Here is a 17,201-nt window from a genome sequence, read left to right as displayed (position 1 = left end):
CAGTGGTAAAGTCTCAGAGCCAGACAAGCCGAGGGAGCACCTCGGTGAAAAAATATATTCACAGTCAAGATAGAAAACAGAACAGTCTATAAATCATGCAACCACAGCAGAGATACTGTACATACATTTCATATCTGTGGCAGAGTGACGTGATGCTGTAGCTTCTTTGTGACTGGTAAAGCTATTTACTGGGCAGTTGAATGAGGCTTGCCACGCAACTTTATTGAAAAGCATGTAAAGCACACAGGCATGTTCCCATTTCAGTACATAGCCTACACAGAATTACTAAACTAAAATACTATAGTTGTCAGAACTCAGGAAATGCAGAATTGGACCCAAGTGCAGAGAAAGTGCCAAAGTGAAGGTGTATGCTTACAGGCAGGCTGGTACATGTTCCAGGATTACAGGGTAGACTACATGAATCAGAGGTTAGAAAGCAAATGTCTAGAATCAAAATTGACAAACTGGCAGGAAATGAGTGGAAATGGGCCAGCTAAATACTGCAGAGCTGGTGAGGGAAACAGGTGGACAGGTGGGCGGGCAATGTCAGGCAACTGCAGAGCAGATAAAGGAAGAGGGAACAGGTGTTTACTGTTGATGGACGGGAATTAAATAGGGCATTTGTCTGGAGAGACTGGACAAAATAACAAGTAGCATGCTGGTCTACTTGTATTACTCAAGTAACAGAGGTATCCCCAGCAAAATGTACTTAAAAGTATCCAAGGTAAAAGTAGTCAGAATGCAATGTTATACAACTAGATTATTATTAGATGTGTTTTAAGGAAATAAGCATTTATTAGCTGGTCAAGTTTGAGCTATTTTTTCAACTAGGCTACTTCATGTGCTGTTATTTAAATATATCGTATTTTAGGCTATAAACTGATCATGTTTTGCATGGAAAATCTTAATCTTCAAATGAATGTAGACTATACCTCAGGATTGTACAGTAGGTCTACTTGTTTACTTTACACCACTAATTAATGTAAAAAAAAAAATAGTCATAAGCCTGTATGAAAAAGCTATAGGCAAGACCTAAATTAAATGTTTTTTTAACACAAAATTGCATTGTTATAGCTATCTATTCTCCTCAATTATTAGGTTACATGCTGAACTGACTGTTTTTTGTGAACGGCTTAGCTCTACATTATTCCTTACATATAGACTACTTCCTATAAGTTTGGAGAACGTTTGTGGGATTTTATCTTTTGTTCAATAGGTTACTTGCTCGTATTTAAGTACAATAAACCTAAAAGTAGTGGTTGTGACTAAGTTATTACAGAAATAATACTTTATCCTCTTCCTATAGAAAACTAACGATCTACTGCTTCCTGTCCGTCCACACCTGAAGGCCACCTGTCTCCTTGGTTACAACGAATGCGTGTTTTAACTTAGCTACGTATCCAGCGTTGTGAATTGGGATCCTGTATCATTGTTGCTCTTTTCTGCGACGTTTCTAAGGGGTAAGTTACACGTTGTAGTGAATATTTACTATTTCGGTGTTCATGAATATACGAGGGAGGTTGTAGTAGTAAAATTGAATCAAAAGAAAGACTTACACTGAGAAAGGGGATTGCGTTGAACGGAAATAGCAACCAGAGAGGGTTACCAAGGTAGTGACGACGCACAGGACGAGAAGACAGTCGAGGGAGTGTGTTATATTAGCAGAGACAGAAAGAGAGAGAGAGAGAGAGACTTCTAAAATCCAAAGTTACTGTAGCAATATTTCACACTGGTGTTGTGAATGTAAGGCCCAGAGCGTCTGCGCACGCATACACGTAGCTTTGCGGACTTTTGATGCAGGCTCGCTGGTGACTTGTCGATGAAGACCCTTTCAGATTGTGGACAGGTGAGTGTGCTTTTTATGCGGGTTTTGACACTAAAAACTGTAGTTTTAAAGGTCTGCATGAGTTGATTTTGTCTACAAACAACACATCTTTCGAACTGTGGAAGTATCAAAATCAGTAAGGTTAGGAGGGATTTGGCAAACTCCAACTAATACCATAGACATGTGGATGGATATAATAATGCTATTTTATTTGGAGTAACCATTACATTTCAGTGAGGTGCTGTTTGTTAAAAATATGTTTTTGTCTTTTGACAGGTGACAGCTATAACTGCCCAATGGAGAAATATGAAAAGCTGGCCAAAATTGGCGAGGGTTCCTATGGTGTGGTGTTCAAATGCAGACACAGAGATACTGGCCAGATAGTAGCCATCAAGAAGTTTGTGGAATCTGAAGATGACCCTGTCATTAAGAAGATTGCATTGCGAGAAATACGTATGCTGAAGGTGAGAAGAGATTAGGATCAAGTGTGCTCACATCCAACACTACAGGTGGAAACATGCATTCACACGGGTACACATGCACTCTTGTATTCTTGCTGTATGATCTTGTCATTGTTGTAGAATGTCATATGTATTGAGTATTATTACACACACACAATTCATACACAAAACAGTTTCAATGACCATTACGGACATTTAAACTTTAGAAGAGACTGGAAACAAGCTTTAAAAGACTGAATCAAAAGATTGTATACACATTTGAAGGCAACTTTGATATAAAATCGAAAATATTGGCATACAAGCCATTAACACATAAGAGGGAGAAGAAAAGAATAGGCTGTCAGAGTTTGGGCAGACTTTAGAGATCGTCTGTGGGTTTAAATACATATTTTGTACAACAATGTTGGCTGTTGGTCAAGCACTGAAACAGTGTCCATCTGTTGCTCCTGCAGCAACTGAAACACGTCAATCTGGTCAACCTGCTGGAGGTTTTCAGGAGGAAAAGACGGCTGCACTTGGTGTTTGAGTTCTGCGAGCAGACGGTCCTCAATGAGCTGGACAAACACCCTCGAGGGTAGGTCATGTATGCCATTTCTGCGAATTGTTCTGAATTAGATCAGTGAGATATGGAAGATTCGGAAGCGCCACGTACTTAGCGGTTAATCTTCGGAGGTGTAGCTGTTATTTATTTCGTTGGCCCCCTTTCTAAGAATCCATGACAAACGTGTAGTGGTGAAAAACTAATTTACGCAAGTAGGCCTACTACTTGTATACAATTTTGTGGAACTTGTACTTTAGTATAGTATCCCTTTTATGCTACTTTATATTTCACTACATCTCACAGAATGTTTTTTTTGTGATTTTTACTCCACTACCTGTATTTTACATTTATAGGTACTACCAACTTTGCAGATTGAGATTTTACAAACAAAAGCCATGGCCAGTTCATAATATATGATGCGTTGTTAAAGATCCTGCTGACACGTGCCAAAGCCTAACACTCTGCTGCATAATGAGTACTTTAACTTTTGATATGTTCATTACTTTTAGTTGATAATATTTACTTTACAATATGGATTCAGGACTTTTAATTGTAATAGAGTGTTTTTACATGTGGTACTGCTACTCTTGATGAAGTAAAAGATCTGAATACAGTACCTCTACCACTGCAAAAGTGGGCCTCTCTTTTTAAGCAGTTTGGCAAACAGTTTGCCACATAACTCAATAATTGTGTTTACATGTATTTCTTAAGAGTACTGCTTACGAGATAAGGGACAAGAAGAAAGGAACAGCCTGAATTTCAAAGGTCGAGTTGAGACTCTTGCCAAGAGATTTTCAATAGTGTTGGGAGCGGAGTGAGGAGGGAACAGCCAAGTCAAAAGCAATATATTTTTTATAGATTATTCTTTTTCCCAAAGCATAAGCATGCAATCTCTACGGTCTCAAGATTTTAGTTTACGTCATGTAAAGTCACACATCTGGGCCGGGCCACAATGGCTAGTTGCTATCAGAACATTTTTCCTTTTCCCATAAGGCTGTGCAGCAGAAACCCTAGTTGCTCCTGAAAACAAAGGCACTGTTGCTGTTAGAGACAGGCCTAAGGTTACCCTTTTGAAATAACAGACAAGGAAACATGACTAGTAAATAAGGCTTCTTTTGTTCCTCTTACTCAAATCGATATTCCTTTGTCTCTCTTCCTCTTCAGGGTTCCCGAGGCTCAGCTGAAGAGTATAGTGTGGCAGACTCTGCAGGCTGTCAACTTTTGCCACAAGCACAATGTCAGTATATTTAAACTTTTTTTCTAAATGTTATGTATTTAGTCTGTGATTTTTCTCATGCATTTGTTTCCTTCTTTTTCTTCTTTTATGTCTTAAAGGATAAATTTGATTTTTTTCAAGGCTGCCTTAGAACAATACTTTCATGCCATATGTACAGTAGATGGAAGTTAGTGGTCTCTAAAAATAAAAATGAGGGACAAACGGCATATGAGCTCCAGCTGATTTAAGAATAATAAAAAAATGAGGGACAAACAGCCTCATATGAGCTCCAGCTGATTTAAGAATAATAAAAACATGAGGGACAAACAGCCTCATATGAGCTCCAGCTGATTTAAGAATAATAAAAACATGAGGGACAAACAGCCTCATATGATGTCCAGCTGATTTAAGAAGAATAAAAAAATGAGGGACAAACAGCCTCATATGATGTCCAGCTGATTTAAGAAGAATAAAAAAATGAGGGACAAACAGCCTCATATGAGCTCCAGCTGATTTAAGAATGGATTTTTTTTTTGACATAATGAGGACTGTGTATTTTGTACAGCAAGTTTTACAGTGTAGTTGGAAAGGGCGTATTATGTTAGCAACATAAACTCTCAGTGTACATATGGCATGTGAATGTTGTTCAAGATAAACCGTAAAATGTAACATGTTTTTAGTTTTTCAGTGTTTTACTATTGATTTTATTTTTTACCAAACCTTTTTTTGTTTTTTGGCTCTCATATGCTAACTTTATTTCTACATTTCAGTCTAATTAGTTGAGCCATTTTTAGCTGAATCATTGCATTACCTATGCTTTGTATGAAGTTATTATTATTATATTGGGTAAACAATTTCTGACTGGCTGCTCACACCATTGCTTGATATCCGTTTTCTTGTGACTATAGTTTACCACTTCCCAGGATCTGACAGAACCTTCTTACAGTAAACTGTATTGACGTAGCTCCGTTTTCAGTACACAATACGTCACCAGTCTCCTGTCAGCAGACGTTTGGATAATGAGCAGGAAATTGAGCATCATTTAAAACCAAAATGAGCCAACTGTGTTTCCCACTTTAACAACAAGAGCCAGTGAAGTCTCAGTGACTGCAATTGAGTATTTAGTTCCAATATTCTTGCTATTGTTTCTCCACGTCCATTTCTAATCTGTCAGCCTTAATATACGCCTCTTTCTCTGGTACTAAAGACTCTGTATCAGGTTGCCAATTCCCTGATGCTAAGCATTTATGTTGCAGTGCATCCACCGTGATGTGAAGCCAGAGAACATCCTCCTCACCAAAACCGGAGTCATCAAGCTCTGTGACTTTGGCTTCGCCCGCATTCTGAGTAGGTCATCCAGAAAGCAAGTGTATTTATGTGCATTTAGTGTTAATTTGCCTCTAATTACTTATTCAACACGGAACCTGAATCAGCTCCTGCTGATGGCCTCCTCACTTTCAGTGTTTCAATGAATGCACTGCATAGGAGGACCGTTCAGCCAGTCTCTGTGTAGTGTCTCTGTTTACACTTCCTGCCTTAGGTTTCGGTGTTATGTTACCATACATGTAGTCCTTCAACATGCCTTGTAATCCCTTCTTCTTCAATGTATGTGTTATTTAATGTTCATTATTCAGCATCTAGGTGTATTTGTGTCCATACAAGTTATCTCCATCTGCCTGTGTGGCGGTATGCTTAGCAGGACCAGAAGATGAGTACACAGACTATGTAGCGACTCGCTGGTACCGGGCCCCTGAGCTGCTGGTCGGCGATACTCAGTATGGGCCTCCTGTGGACGTGTGGGCTCTGGGCTGTGTCTTTGCTGAGCTGCTTCACGGCAATCCACTCTGGCCTGGAAAATCTGACGTTGACCAGCTCTACCTCATCCGAAAAACTTTAGGTAAACTGAGGGGTAATATCAACGGCTCCTTAACAGAAACCATTACCTATGGCCGCGTTTGCACAAACTGAATTATTATTCTAAGATGACATATACAGATCACATATGGCACTGATTTCTTGACAGTTATTGCAATCAGCAGATGGATTCAACAGAGTTCTCGTTTTCAAATAAAAAAACTCACAAAAACACAACACGACAGAATCTTCTGAACATAGGCGTACTGAGAAATACAGAGAGAGTTGTGTGGAGCTGACAGTCTTTTTGCTTAGTAGCAACTCATTTGGCAATGGCTTGAATGTAATGGACGTTGATTAAAATCAAAATGTTACAGACTAAAGCTTTAAGAAAATAGCTGAACATTTGTAAAGTTTGTTAAGGATCTTAAGGTTTGCGAAGCATTTACCAAAATGTCCACCACTACACCCACTGATCTCCTTTCTGACCTCAGGTGACCTGATCCCTCGTCACCAGCAGGTCTTCCGCTCCAACGTTTTCTTCAGTGGAGTCAGTATTCCTGAACCTGACACAACGGTAAAGATCTGGTTCCCATTAAGGATGCATATGTTCTAAATAGAGAGGTTCCCATCTCATTTCCCATTTTATTTTTTCTATTAGGAGCCCTTGGAAAAGCGCTTCCATGGCGCGTCTCTTCTTGCCCTGCAGGTTATGAAGGTATGTTATGTTTATGTGTGTTAGCGTATGACCGAAATTAAATTACAGAACAGCTAAAGCCACTATTTGTTTGAGTTCATTGCATTGCCATATTATACTGTAGTTTTTTCATCAGATAGCACTGACAAACTCAAGGCAGAGTTAATGCTCTCCAATTTATCACTGTGTGTGAGCAGTCATGCCTGGTGATGGACCCCTGTCTCCGGCTGTCCTGCGAAGAGGTGCTGGAGCTGCCTTACTTCCAGGAGGAAGGAGTCAACTGGTGCCGTGAGAGTGAGCGCCTGGGAAGACGTCATGACAAAGGCTCTCGACGCAGACAGCCAGGGGTAAGTGTGCAACACGGCAACTTAATGTTGCAAGAAATCGTCCGATGACCCCAAACTTACAGACTGGGGACCCTGCTACAGCCATGCATGTCCTTGAGTTAGGCACTGTAACTTTACAGGTACTTGCTTGGTTACTGGGACTATAACATATCACCATCACTTTAGTGAGACAGACACTGCATGCAAAATCTTTTCAGTAATAAAAATTCATCTGTATAGGCTTGAAATAGCTGCTATGGGTTGGTTTCTGCATCCATATGCTTAGTATGTTCCAAACACTGAAAACTCAGACACATGAGCTGCTTCCAACAAACTGCTTTTTTTTTTTACAACTGCCAAACATTTTAACCCTTTGGGTTCAGAGGTGTTATTACATATCTTTTTAAATTCATATTGAAAGGGTATTTGCATATATCCTGATCACCATGTGTTTCATATCACAATGTTCAGGAAAGCCCTAAAGCTGAAAAGTGGAAGACTTTTGGCACAAAAGTAGTGTAATATATAAATACAATAGTAAATAAATGTCTAAAATTAAATTTTGGAAAATCGCTTTTTGAATAGGACTGTTGTCAATCATCTCTTGGACTCATTGATGCACCTTGTGTCCTCAAAGGGTTAATTTGCATGAATTCAAACCGACCTCTCAAAGAATAGACTACATACTTTTACCACATCTTTCGTAATGAATTATTTTTAGATGACAGTTTATCTTCCTATTTTTTACCACTAGACATCCTGATAAGCATCATCTCAACCTTTTCTCTCTCTTCATCTGTCCTCTCTCTAGGCTCAGTACCTGCCTCAGTTACCAAACAGCAACGTCTCACCAGCACCGGATGTTAAGAAACAGGTGAAGCATAAATATCACCTGCCCAACATTTAACAAAGGAACTAATTGGTCTTCAAGTCTGTGGCAGAACTTAAAGAGATTGACTTGTGCTGTGCTTTGTGCAATCAGTTCAATACAGTCCATTTTGAAGACAGATATTTTCTTGGTGTGACAGTGAAAAACACTTCATCAATCATCGTCATGTTTGTTGACATTATCACGTACTAATCTTTACAAAACAAACAAAAGTTAGGGCATTTCCAGTTTCCAGTTAGGCAACACACTCACAGTACTAATACCAAATAATATAGCAAGTGTCTGCAAACATGGGCACTGCAATTTCACATCTCTAAAAAATTTAAATTAAATAGCTCATGAAAGTCACCAATGTGCCATCATCACTTGGAAAAAAGTACTACAGTTTACCTGTAACTACAGGCTCATAACAGCTATAAAATATGTGCTACATGTTAGGATTATTCCATACTGTATAACAAGATGGTCAATACACCAGAATCTTTTTTAATCATGTTTATTTCCGGATACATTTTATTATAAAAATTATAGACTTATTAACTGCATTTTTTAGCAAAAATAAAAGCAAAATACTGATTATATGAATTTATGGTACATTACGAAATATAGTACTTGATGCGTAACTTATCAAGACTTATCAAGGAAAGTCAACATTCTAGGTTTTGCGGCCTCAGTCTTTGATAACGATCCACAAAGTCAGACATGGACATTCAGTCCGCGGCTCAGACACAAGACAGTGATACACTGACACATGCATCAACACACTGACAGACTGACACACAGCTTGGACCGATCACCTTGCACTCATCAAAAAAACAAATGCAACTCCTACTATACGTCGCTGTGCTACAGGCTGCAAACCCGTGGGTCTTAATCTGGGGTTGATGTATAGTTAGCCATAAGATGATTGAATGAATCTGGACGAAACATTCAGTATTTTTTTAATAGAGCGAAATTTAATTCTATTCATTAATTCGTGTCCAATTGGCTTTATGTTTTTATCTTGTGATTCATGTTTCTCTTTTCTAACACACAAAATGAAACAAAACAACTCTGTAAACCAATACAAAAATACACTTTTAGGAAGATCTCAAGATGTGACAACAAAATGCAATAGATACTTGTTGGAAAGGCTGTTGACTGTTGTACAAGTGCCCTCTTGTGGCAAAATGCGCCGATGCAGTCAGTAATTAGTAGTAATAGTAAGGAGGACAGAGTGCAAAGTGGACTTAACTGCATCCAAGTGGGGGGTTAAGTATGTGTCGTTGACCAAACCATAACCTTGTATAAGATGGTAAACGCACATAATTACAGTATGACGCTGTGGCTTGTTCTTGTTTTAAGTGTGATTATTAAAAGATAAACTTTGTTTGCATGGTGTATTCTTATACTGGGACATATTAAAGTGAGAAAGCTTTAAAAAAATCTTTGGTAAAAAGGCTTTAGCCCAGGTGCCTGGTTAGCTCACCTGGTACAGCGTGCGCCCATATACAGAGGCTCAGTCCTCACCGCAGTAGCCGTGGGATTGGTTTCAACCTGTGGGCCTTTGCTGCATGTCATTCCCCCTCTCTCTCTCCCCTTTCACATCTAACCTGTCCTATTTAATAAAGGCTTAAAAATGCCACACACGAAAAATAAAGCAAATAAAATAAAGCTTTAAACCATTGTTGAACCTAAAATCATTTGAGATTATTAACAGAGCATCTTGTTGAATACAATTTTTACATTTGATGTATTAATTCAATCACAGAAATTGCATCTTGGACGGTTCTCTCAAGAAACTGTAAGTGCAATATACTGTAGCTGAATTAAGGCCCTGAACAAGACATGTATTAACATAACTAGTAAGACTAGTTAAAGCAATAATGAGCCGGTTCCTATTGATTAGATGGACGTTTTTGAACTTGTTCTACAAGGCTATGTATTAACTGCACTGTGAGAAAAAGAAAGGTGGAAAGCACGGAACTATGCTGTGTCATTACCACCGGGGCATTGCAATGATCTGGTACCTGCGAGGAACATTGGCGAAGCTGCTGTGCTCAGGGCTGAGATCTACACTGTCAGGTCCTCCAGGGCAAGAAAAGGTGAAACGCTGCAGAAGTGACACCAGGAAGAGGAAAATCTCCATGCGAGCAAGGGACTCTCCAACACAAGATCTCTTTCCTGAGAATAACCACAAACAAACCAATGTGAATACATACCTAAGATAAATGGAAAATACTTGCAGTGACTGGTTTGGCCTTCATGTATCATAGCTCAGCTCTTAACTCTCCGTTGACTTGTGTTGCGTAAAGGTGTCTCCTCGCCAATTTTGTCTGCTAGCAGCTGCTGTGTCGTAACATTCACTACCAACAGTGTAAATAACCCCTGACTTAAGTCTGTATGAGCTGCTGACCCGAAAAACTGAGCTTTTATGAAGTGGATACAGACGTGAAGAATCAGCAGGGAGAATGGGAAGACTGTGGGATCCTGACACTAAACTACTGACATGCCCAACGTTACATTTGCAGCAAGCATTTTGTTGCCAAGTCAAATATTTAAATGTCAGTTTTAGGTAAACTATATGTCTGTAAACGTGTAACATCGGACACAGTCTCCCCATTCTCTCTGCTGATTCCTCAAGTAACCACTTTTGTTTTCATAAAAACTTAGTTTTTCAATTTGACAGCTTAAAAAAACTTAACTTATGGGTTATTTACAGTGTTGGTAATAAATATCACCAAACAGCAACTTTTAGACCTTTTTCTGTTGTTTGCTAGCAGACGGAATTGACAAGGAGACACCCTCATGCAATACAAGTCAATGGAGAAGAGAGAGTTGTTTTTCCCAACGGTGGGGGCGGGACTTAAATGTGCTGTCTCTATGTCAACAATAAATTCTGTTTAACAAGCAGGTCCAATGTTCAGGCACATTTTTGTAGTGAGTAAAAAAATCATTGAAGATAATTTCTTAATCCTTTACCTGCAGAGAATGGCAGGAATGCAGGATTTTTCTTGAATTTGTCATTCTGGTCCAGGAAGTGCTGGGGGTTGAAGGACCAGGGAGTCTCCCACTGCTTTTCCTCTTTCAGCACAGAGTGCAACAAGGGAATTATGAGTGTAGCCTGTTGAGACAATCGTATCAGAAGTAGCAGTTATGTTAGAATTATACATAGAATATCATCTGAAAACATTGCAACACTGCATCAATAGAAGTTTTTGCGATGGAACCAGAATACCTTGGGAATTGTGTAACCCCTGAAAGAGATGTCGTGGAGTGCGTAGTGAGGGACGCTCATGGGGACAATGTCCAGAAGACGTTGAATTTCATGAAGGACTGCATCTGTAAATGGCAGAGACTTCCTGTCCTCCATATAAGGTAAACGCTCCCGTTCAATGACAGTGTCAATCTCCTGCTGCATCTTCTCTTTAGAATGAGGAAAATATTGTTATTTAACTAGTGCACATTTAGTGAAGCCATTTATATACCAAAAATGCCAAACATTTGCTGGTTTCAGCATCTTAAATCTGAGAATTTGTTCATCAACATCAATCTCTAGAGCAGGGATCTTCCATAGGAGGTCCGGGACCCCTAGGGGGTCCTCAGAGTCAATGCAGAGGGGCCTCCAAATTATTGTTATTTTTTGCACGTTATTTTCAAAAAGCAAAAAGGATTAACACAAATCAAACAAAATATTTGAAAATATAAATCCCCACTGCTTACTGGCCTCAGTTAGTCACTAAGGTAATCATCCACAGAGAGTTAATCCTAAGGATTCACTGTGCCACATGTATGTTTAAATCAGGGCAACTATTAGGCTCTTTTAGTAGCATAGTATTCTATGCAAAAGAAAAAGTATAAAGGCTTAAGGCCGCCCTACATGTTATTGTAGGCCCATTTTATTATGCACCTTAATTTTATACAACATATGTAGTAGGGAATTCCTTCCCCATCTTTGTTTTTGTAAAAGGGGCAATTTTAAATTTAAATTTAAATTTAAATTTTTGTAAATTTTAATCTGTTTATTAATCCCCTATGGCGAAATTACAATCCTTGGCTTAAAAAAACGTTGAAGACCCCTGCTCTAGAGTGAAGTACAATGAACGTCACAGTACAGCAAGTTCAGACCGCTCAGTTTCATCAGCAATCACATGCAACCAATGACAAGATTTAAGGTCAAGCCCTGAAGTGCCCTGAGTCTTACCACCACCGTGTAAAATAGAGATAAGAGAGGAGAGAAAGAAATCTACTGTAAAAGTCATGTCTAGACTTGTTAAATTTGTCCTGTGTGTTTCTGTGACCTACCCTGTATTTTGGGGTATTTGATCAGCACGCTAAGTCCAAATCTGAGAGTTGAGCTGGTGGTTTCAGTTCCTGCCAGGTACAGATTGAACACTGTTGACACCAAGTTGTCATAGTTGAACTCAGTTGTGGGAAGGGCCTTTTCCTAAAGAAACAAGACAAGAGCCATATTACTAATACTGACAAAACAAACTGCAGGATCACAATTCAAGATACTCTGGAGGGAGATCATCTGTGCACCTCAGGGTACTAAGTGCTCAGTATTTGCAGAATACTATAGGGAGCATGTGGCTTTGCATCAGTGAATAAGTAAGTGTAATGAGTAAGCATGCTCACAGTAACATGTCCAGAGGAAATCAAGCATACTAGGCTTTCAGTTTACGTTCTGGTTAAAGAGTGCCGTCATACCTGTTTGAGTCTCGTGAGGAAGCAGTCGACGTAATCTCTTGGTGAGCTGGGTTCCAGCGTGTCCTGGTGTTCCTGGATCTTTTTCATAATAAACTTTTTCAGCTCCTCAATTTTGGCAAACCTTATGTGCTGTCGACCTGGCAGCCTTTCCATCAACCAAGGGAAGATATTATACAACTGCAAATAATGCAATCCACAAGCAGTTGTTAGGTTTGGGAAGAGCTGAGCACACGACTCAATAAATTAAACTTGGATATAGTGCGCGAGTTGTGGGAGATTTGATCAACGGATGTTTTGAAATATAGCTTTGCTGTTGCTGAACACAGACCCCTTCAACTTTAATTCATCAAGAATTTTTTGGGGATTCCCTGTTTACCATGGAGGCATGCAAGAAAAACATCTTCAAGAAGAAAAAGTCAACACGGGGTGAGTAATTAATATACAAATGATAATTTTGGGAGTGAAGTATTCCTTTAATAATAATTAGGAGATCATGTATGGCTTGGGTCTCTACAGAGTTGCTGGAGTGCTGTTTTCCTTTGAGGATCTTGCTCAAAGACACTAAGCAGTAGTCTTTCAAACCTCCAACCCACCCACAATGCCACTTCACTCGGCACCTCCACCTCTTACCTGACCCCAGGGACTGCTGCCAAAAGCCAGGGTGTCTGAGATTATTTCCAGAAGGGACAGGAAGTGTTCGTCATCATAGCTGAAGCGTTGACCAAACACCAAGCAGCAGATCACGTTGGACACGGAGCAGCTCAAGAAGTAGGTGGGATCAAACGCCGTGGCTGGAAAAAAAGGAATAGGATAAAATGATAACATTTTGCATGCATTATTAAAAGTTTATTCAGGCAAGTTTATATTCCATGCATTTTTGTTTTGTTGGAACCTTTTGGTTATGACCCTGTAAGTCAATAACAAATAGGCAAACAGAGCAAATATACAAACGCAAGAACACACCTACCCTTGGCACTATTTATGCGTGCGATCAGATGTTTGCTCTCCTCATTGATCCACTCTTCCATCCCCTTGCGTCCCATCCCAAAGTCTCTCAGCGTTGTCAGGGTGAAACGTCGCAACTGCCGCCAGCGCTCTCCATTACTGATCCCCAAACCTTTGAAGATGTAGAAATTGAGTTTTTTGTTAGTTTCTTAAAGATTATTCTTAAGAACTTAATTTATAAGACAGATAATAATAAGGGGAAATTACAACTTACACTCTGTTGTTTTTACACACAGGCCTGAATTACACACACATGCTCAGTAGCTATAATGCAATAAATAGAGAGATGTCAGAGTTGGGGGACTGTCCATGGAATAGCACCCCAAGCAGTTGGGGGTTTGCTCAAAATCACCTTGGCAGTGCCCAGAAGGTCGAACCCACAGCCGCTCCGTCTAGGAGTAAACCTCTATATATGCCCGCTCTACCATGTGAGCTAACCAGGCTGTGGAAAAAAAATCATGCATCTTTACTTTCTTATTTATATTTTTGGGAACTATTACTTTTACTCCACTACATTTTCTGCCAAGCACCTTTTTTTGTTACTACAAAATAATATAAAAATTAATTTGTTAGACTTTAAAAAAAGCAGGTTTGGCGAATCCTTGTTCCTAGATTACACACTCAATTCCTGTTGGTGATGTAATGTCCTGTTTGTTGTCAAGTGCCAAAACCATAGGCCAAAACTAAAGAAGAAGAGGAGAAAGCATAATAACTTATGGCGTCATGGAAACGCCTGCTGCAGGTTCTGCAGCCAACGGACAACAGTGTTGGATGGGTTCAGTAATAAAGATTACGTTGCACACCTGTGGCCGGATTGTCAAGAAATGTTTTTGTAGGTTGGAGTGAAAGATTCTTCCTTTCTCTTTGTTGATGTCAGATGTTGATTTCGAGTTTTGAGTGGAGACCCTGAATAATATGCTTTACTATAAGGTATCCAAGTTCTTTTTAATTTTTTTACTTTTACTTCTAAATACAAAGTACATGTAATATTAGAACATTTCTTTTGGTACTTAAGTAGAGTAAATTTTCCTTTAAGACTTTTACTTGAGTAATATTCTAAAAGCTGACTTTAACTACAACCAAAGTCCTGTTCTGATAAGATACTGGCACTTTTACTCAAGTACTGCCTTCATTGACTTTATACAAGACTGGTTATGGTTACATCATCATCGTATTACCATAGCCATTGGTAGCTCTCATCAACAAAGGAACAGGTGCTCTGCCAGTGAAGTCGTCTGCTTGGTCTACCAGGGCCTCCTTCACAGCATCATACCCCACGAGGACCACGACGCGCAGAGGGCCCAGGTACACAGTTATCACAGGGCCATAGCTTTCACTGAGCTGGAAGACAAAGCATTACGCGTACATGCATTTAATTGTTGTACATGCAAGGAATAAGCCAAAATACACATATCCAGTGTATTATTGCAGATAATAAACAGCTAGCTTGTGACTCACAAACGTGATCTATGTTCATGTTTTTCACAGGTATTAAAATACAAATTACATTGAAAAAATACAAAATACATGAGAGGGTGTGGTAGAAACCTGTTATGGCTTTTTTAAAAACCACACCCCCAAAAGACATAGCAACTGTAGACAAACAATGGTGGATTTATGAGTTCCCCAGATCTCTGCAAAATAAATCCAGAAGCTAGCTAGACTATCTGTCCAATCTGAGTTTTCTAAAACAACCATAAACATACATGTTCCACCAAAACAAGTTCCTTCCAGAGGCTATTTTGCAGCGCCCAAGACAATTGTAATTGGTTTAAAGACATGCAGATAAACCAGAGCAGGTTTTTCTCCCAATGTGTGGACTAGCCAGACCCTCCTCCACAGTGCCGTAAAAAAAGGTCTGCCAAAGCAAGACTGCCTAATCAAATTTATATTTAGTCCACAAAATAAAAGTTTTAGACAAAAGGAACATGAAATTTCTCAGCCAGTCTATTTCAGTTGGGCAATATTATTTAAATGTGAACAAACCGATATTTAAAAATACAAGGTAAATCTTTCTCTTTTTTTAATCTTTTGTTTAAAGGTTTAAAGAATGTGGATGTCAAAGATTGTCAATAACTAACTTGAAAAAGAGTAGTGCACTTGGTGTAACAGTTTTGGAGAAGGTTGCTAATCTAATTAACTTGTTCTGCGCAGCAATATTTTGGACAAGTAAAGGACAGACCTATATTGAAATTTTTAATTAAAATAGCATACATCAGAAAAAGTAGACGTACAACACGGACTATATATCTCTCTCACACTAGGGCCAAAACGGACCACAGACCAAGTAGGGCTCTTGTGTAATTGACTGGCACAGGTCATAATAAAAAGAAAAACTCTTTCAACTTCCATTCTCACCTTGAGCATAGTTTTAAATGGAGCTTTTTTGTCCATCTGCAGCAGGTTTCCTATGAGTGGCAGAGCCATCGGTCCTGGAGGTAAACATATGTGTTTACGACTCTTCAGGCTATAAAGCCACGCCAAAGCCATGATAAGCCCCGCTAAAATCAACGTGACTGACAAGTCCATAATGCAGCACGAAATCCAAATAAAAGGTTGTCCTCTGCAGCTGACTATACAAAATCTGTGAAGAGATCAACTCTACAGTGTGACTATAGGCTGCTGCTCGTAGCATCCTGTCGAGCAGCCAAACTTCTGGACTTTTTTCTGAATTCCATGTTGATGGGTTGACTTGCGGAAGCAGGAAGGGAAACAGAGGTTACCGAATATAACTCCCGTTCTGTGAGTATGAGCACAGCCTGTCCAGGCTCTGCAGCAGGTTAACAGTCTGATTTGGACCTCTGGACCTTTTTCTTTTTTGATCAATTTCGGTGTTTCAAGTGAGAGCTTGCAAACTTGTCTGTTAGTGAGAGGACAAAGAATTACAGGTTCAAAAGGCTTGAAAGAGGTTTAACCCTTGTGATGTTTCGGGACCCTCTTGAATCCCCTGGGTGAAATTGACCAGGGACTTTACTGGGGTTTTAAAAACAATTCTGAATTAAAGCTTTACTTCATAATCTATTTAAAAATATTGTCTTTATCTCAATTTCAAACAACTGAGGTAACATATATGTTTAGGGAATGCAATCAGTCTCTACTAGTACACAATTGAAAACTGAAGTGTAATTTGTTTTTGGTCATGTTAAAAATCCACTATATAAAAAACATAAGTGGTCATATCAAGTATAATGTCCTTAATTGAGTCAGGAAAACATGTTTATTTTCAAGTAGAAAAAATGTAACTTGTACCATTTTTCTTCTTGTAAAAATTTGAATCGGGTCAATTCGACCCAAATACCATACAAGGGTTAATATCCTGTGTTGCTGAATCTCGCTCTAACTAATCTGTCAGAGGGAGAGCAGGAGTGTGGTTGTGAACTTTAACCTTGGTAGTTCCCAGCGAAGAAGAAGAAATTGTATCCGTGTCCCATTAGGCTCGTTCGAGATGAGCCAGGTCTGCGCAGAATCGATCACCGGCGATCGGCGCCCGTTGCATGCCGGTTAGATTTCTGTCCGACTTGATCCCGACTTGCTCTGACGTCATGCACACGTGGGCAACGGTAATCTCACGAGAGCAAGGTGGCCGCAGTTCTGAGACGCAGTCGGCGCAGTTGCTTTTCACTGACTGCAAGACCCAGGCGGACCCAGAGCATGCTGGGAAACGCCGGCTTCTCAGCTGATTTAACACCTGATTGGTT

General features: G+C 39.5%; 2 protein-coding genes across 8 annotated transcripts; one reads left to right on the top strand and one right to left on the bottom strand.

The window, feature by feature from the left end:
* Positions 1 to 1,307: 1,307 nt before the first annotated feature.
* On the top strand, positions 1,308 to 8,362 carry LOC117941754 (cyclin-dependent kinase-like 1). 6 transcript variants are annotated; one of them, XM_034866781.1, is made up of 11 exons: positions 1,356 to 1,460; positions 1,749 to 1,846; positions 2,102 to 2,289; positions 2,739 to 2,860; positions 3,992 to 4,064; positions 5,300 to 5,390; positions 5,740 to 5,940; positions 6,392 to 6,474; positions 6,559 to 6,615; positions 6,792 to 6,941; positions 7,732 to 8,362. In XM_034866781.1, the coding sequence occupies exons 3-11, from the start codon at positions 2,122 to 2,124 to the stop codon at positions 7,825 to 7,827; spliced, it is 1,041 nt and encodes a 346-aa protein (XP_034722672.1). In that variant the 5' UTR covers positions 1,356 to 1,460; positions 1,749 to 1,846; positions 2,102 to 2,121; the 3' UTR covers positions 7,828 to 8,362. The 6 variants fall into 6 exon arrangements, with proteins under 6 accessions (XP_034722675.1, XP_034722670.1, XP_034722672.1 ...); XM_034866783.1 differs by having other exon boundaries at positions 1,361 to 1,460; positions 1,826 to 1,846; XM_034866782.1 differs by having other exon boundaries at positions 1,369 to 1,460; positions 1,801 to 1,846.
* A 1,350-nt stretch (positions 8,363 to 9,712) lies between these two features.
* On the bottom strand, positions 9,713 to 16,179 carry LOC117941752 (cytochrome P450 2G1-like). Of its 2 annotated transcripts, XM_034866775.1 has the most exons (9): positions 15,862 to 16,176; positions 14,682 to 14,844; positions 13,466 to 13,615; positions 13,129 to 13,289; positions 12,499 to 12,675; positions 12,094 to 12,235; positions 11,027 to 11,214; positions 10,771 to 10,912; positions 9,713 to 9,972 (listed from the first exon to the last, which is right to left on the bottom strand). In XM_034866775.1, the coding sequence occupies exons 1-9, from the start codon at positions 16,030 to 16,032 to the stop codon at positions 9,788 to 9,790; spliced, it is 1,479 nt and encodes a 492-aa protein (XP_034722666.1). In that variant the 5' UTR covers positions 16,033 to 16,176; the 3' UTR covers positions 9,713 to 9,787. The 2 variants fall into 2 exon arrangements, with proteins under 2 accessions (XP_034722666.1, XP_034722667.1); XM_034866776.1 differs by lacking the exon at positions 12,094 to 12,235 and having other exon boundaries at positions 11,027 to 11,209; positions 15,862 to 16,179.
* Positions 16,180 to 17,201: the final 1,022 nt, after the last annotated feature.

The sequence above is a fragment of the Etheostoma cragini genome, chromosome 3 (genome assembly GCF_013103735.1).
Source record: "Etheostoma cragini isolate CJK2018 chromosome 3, CSU_Ecrag_1.0, whole genome shotgun sequence".
Taxonomy (NCBI): Eukaryota; Metazoa; Chordata; class Actinopteri; order Perciformes; family Percidae; genus Etheostoma; species Etheostoma cragini.
The sequence above is the reverse complement of the archived record's forward strand: the minus strand, read 5'-3'. Positions and strand labels throughout refer to the sequence as shown.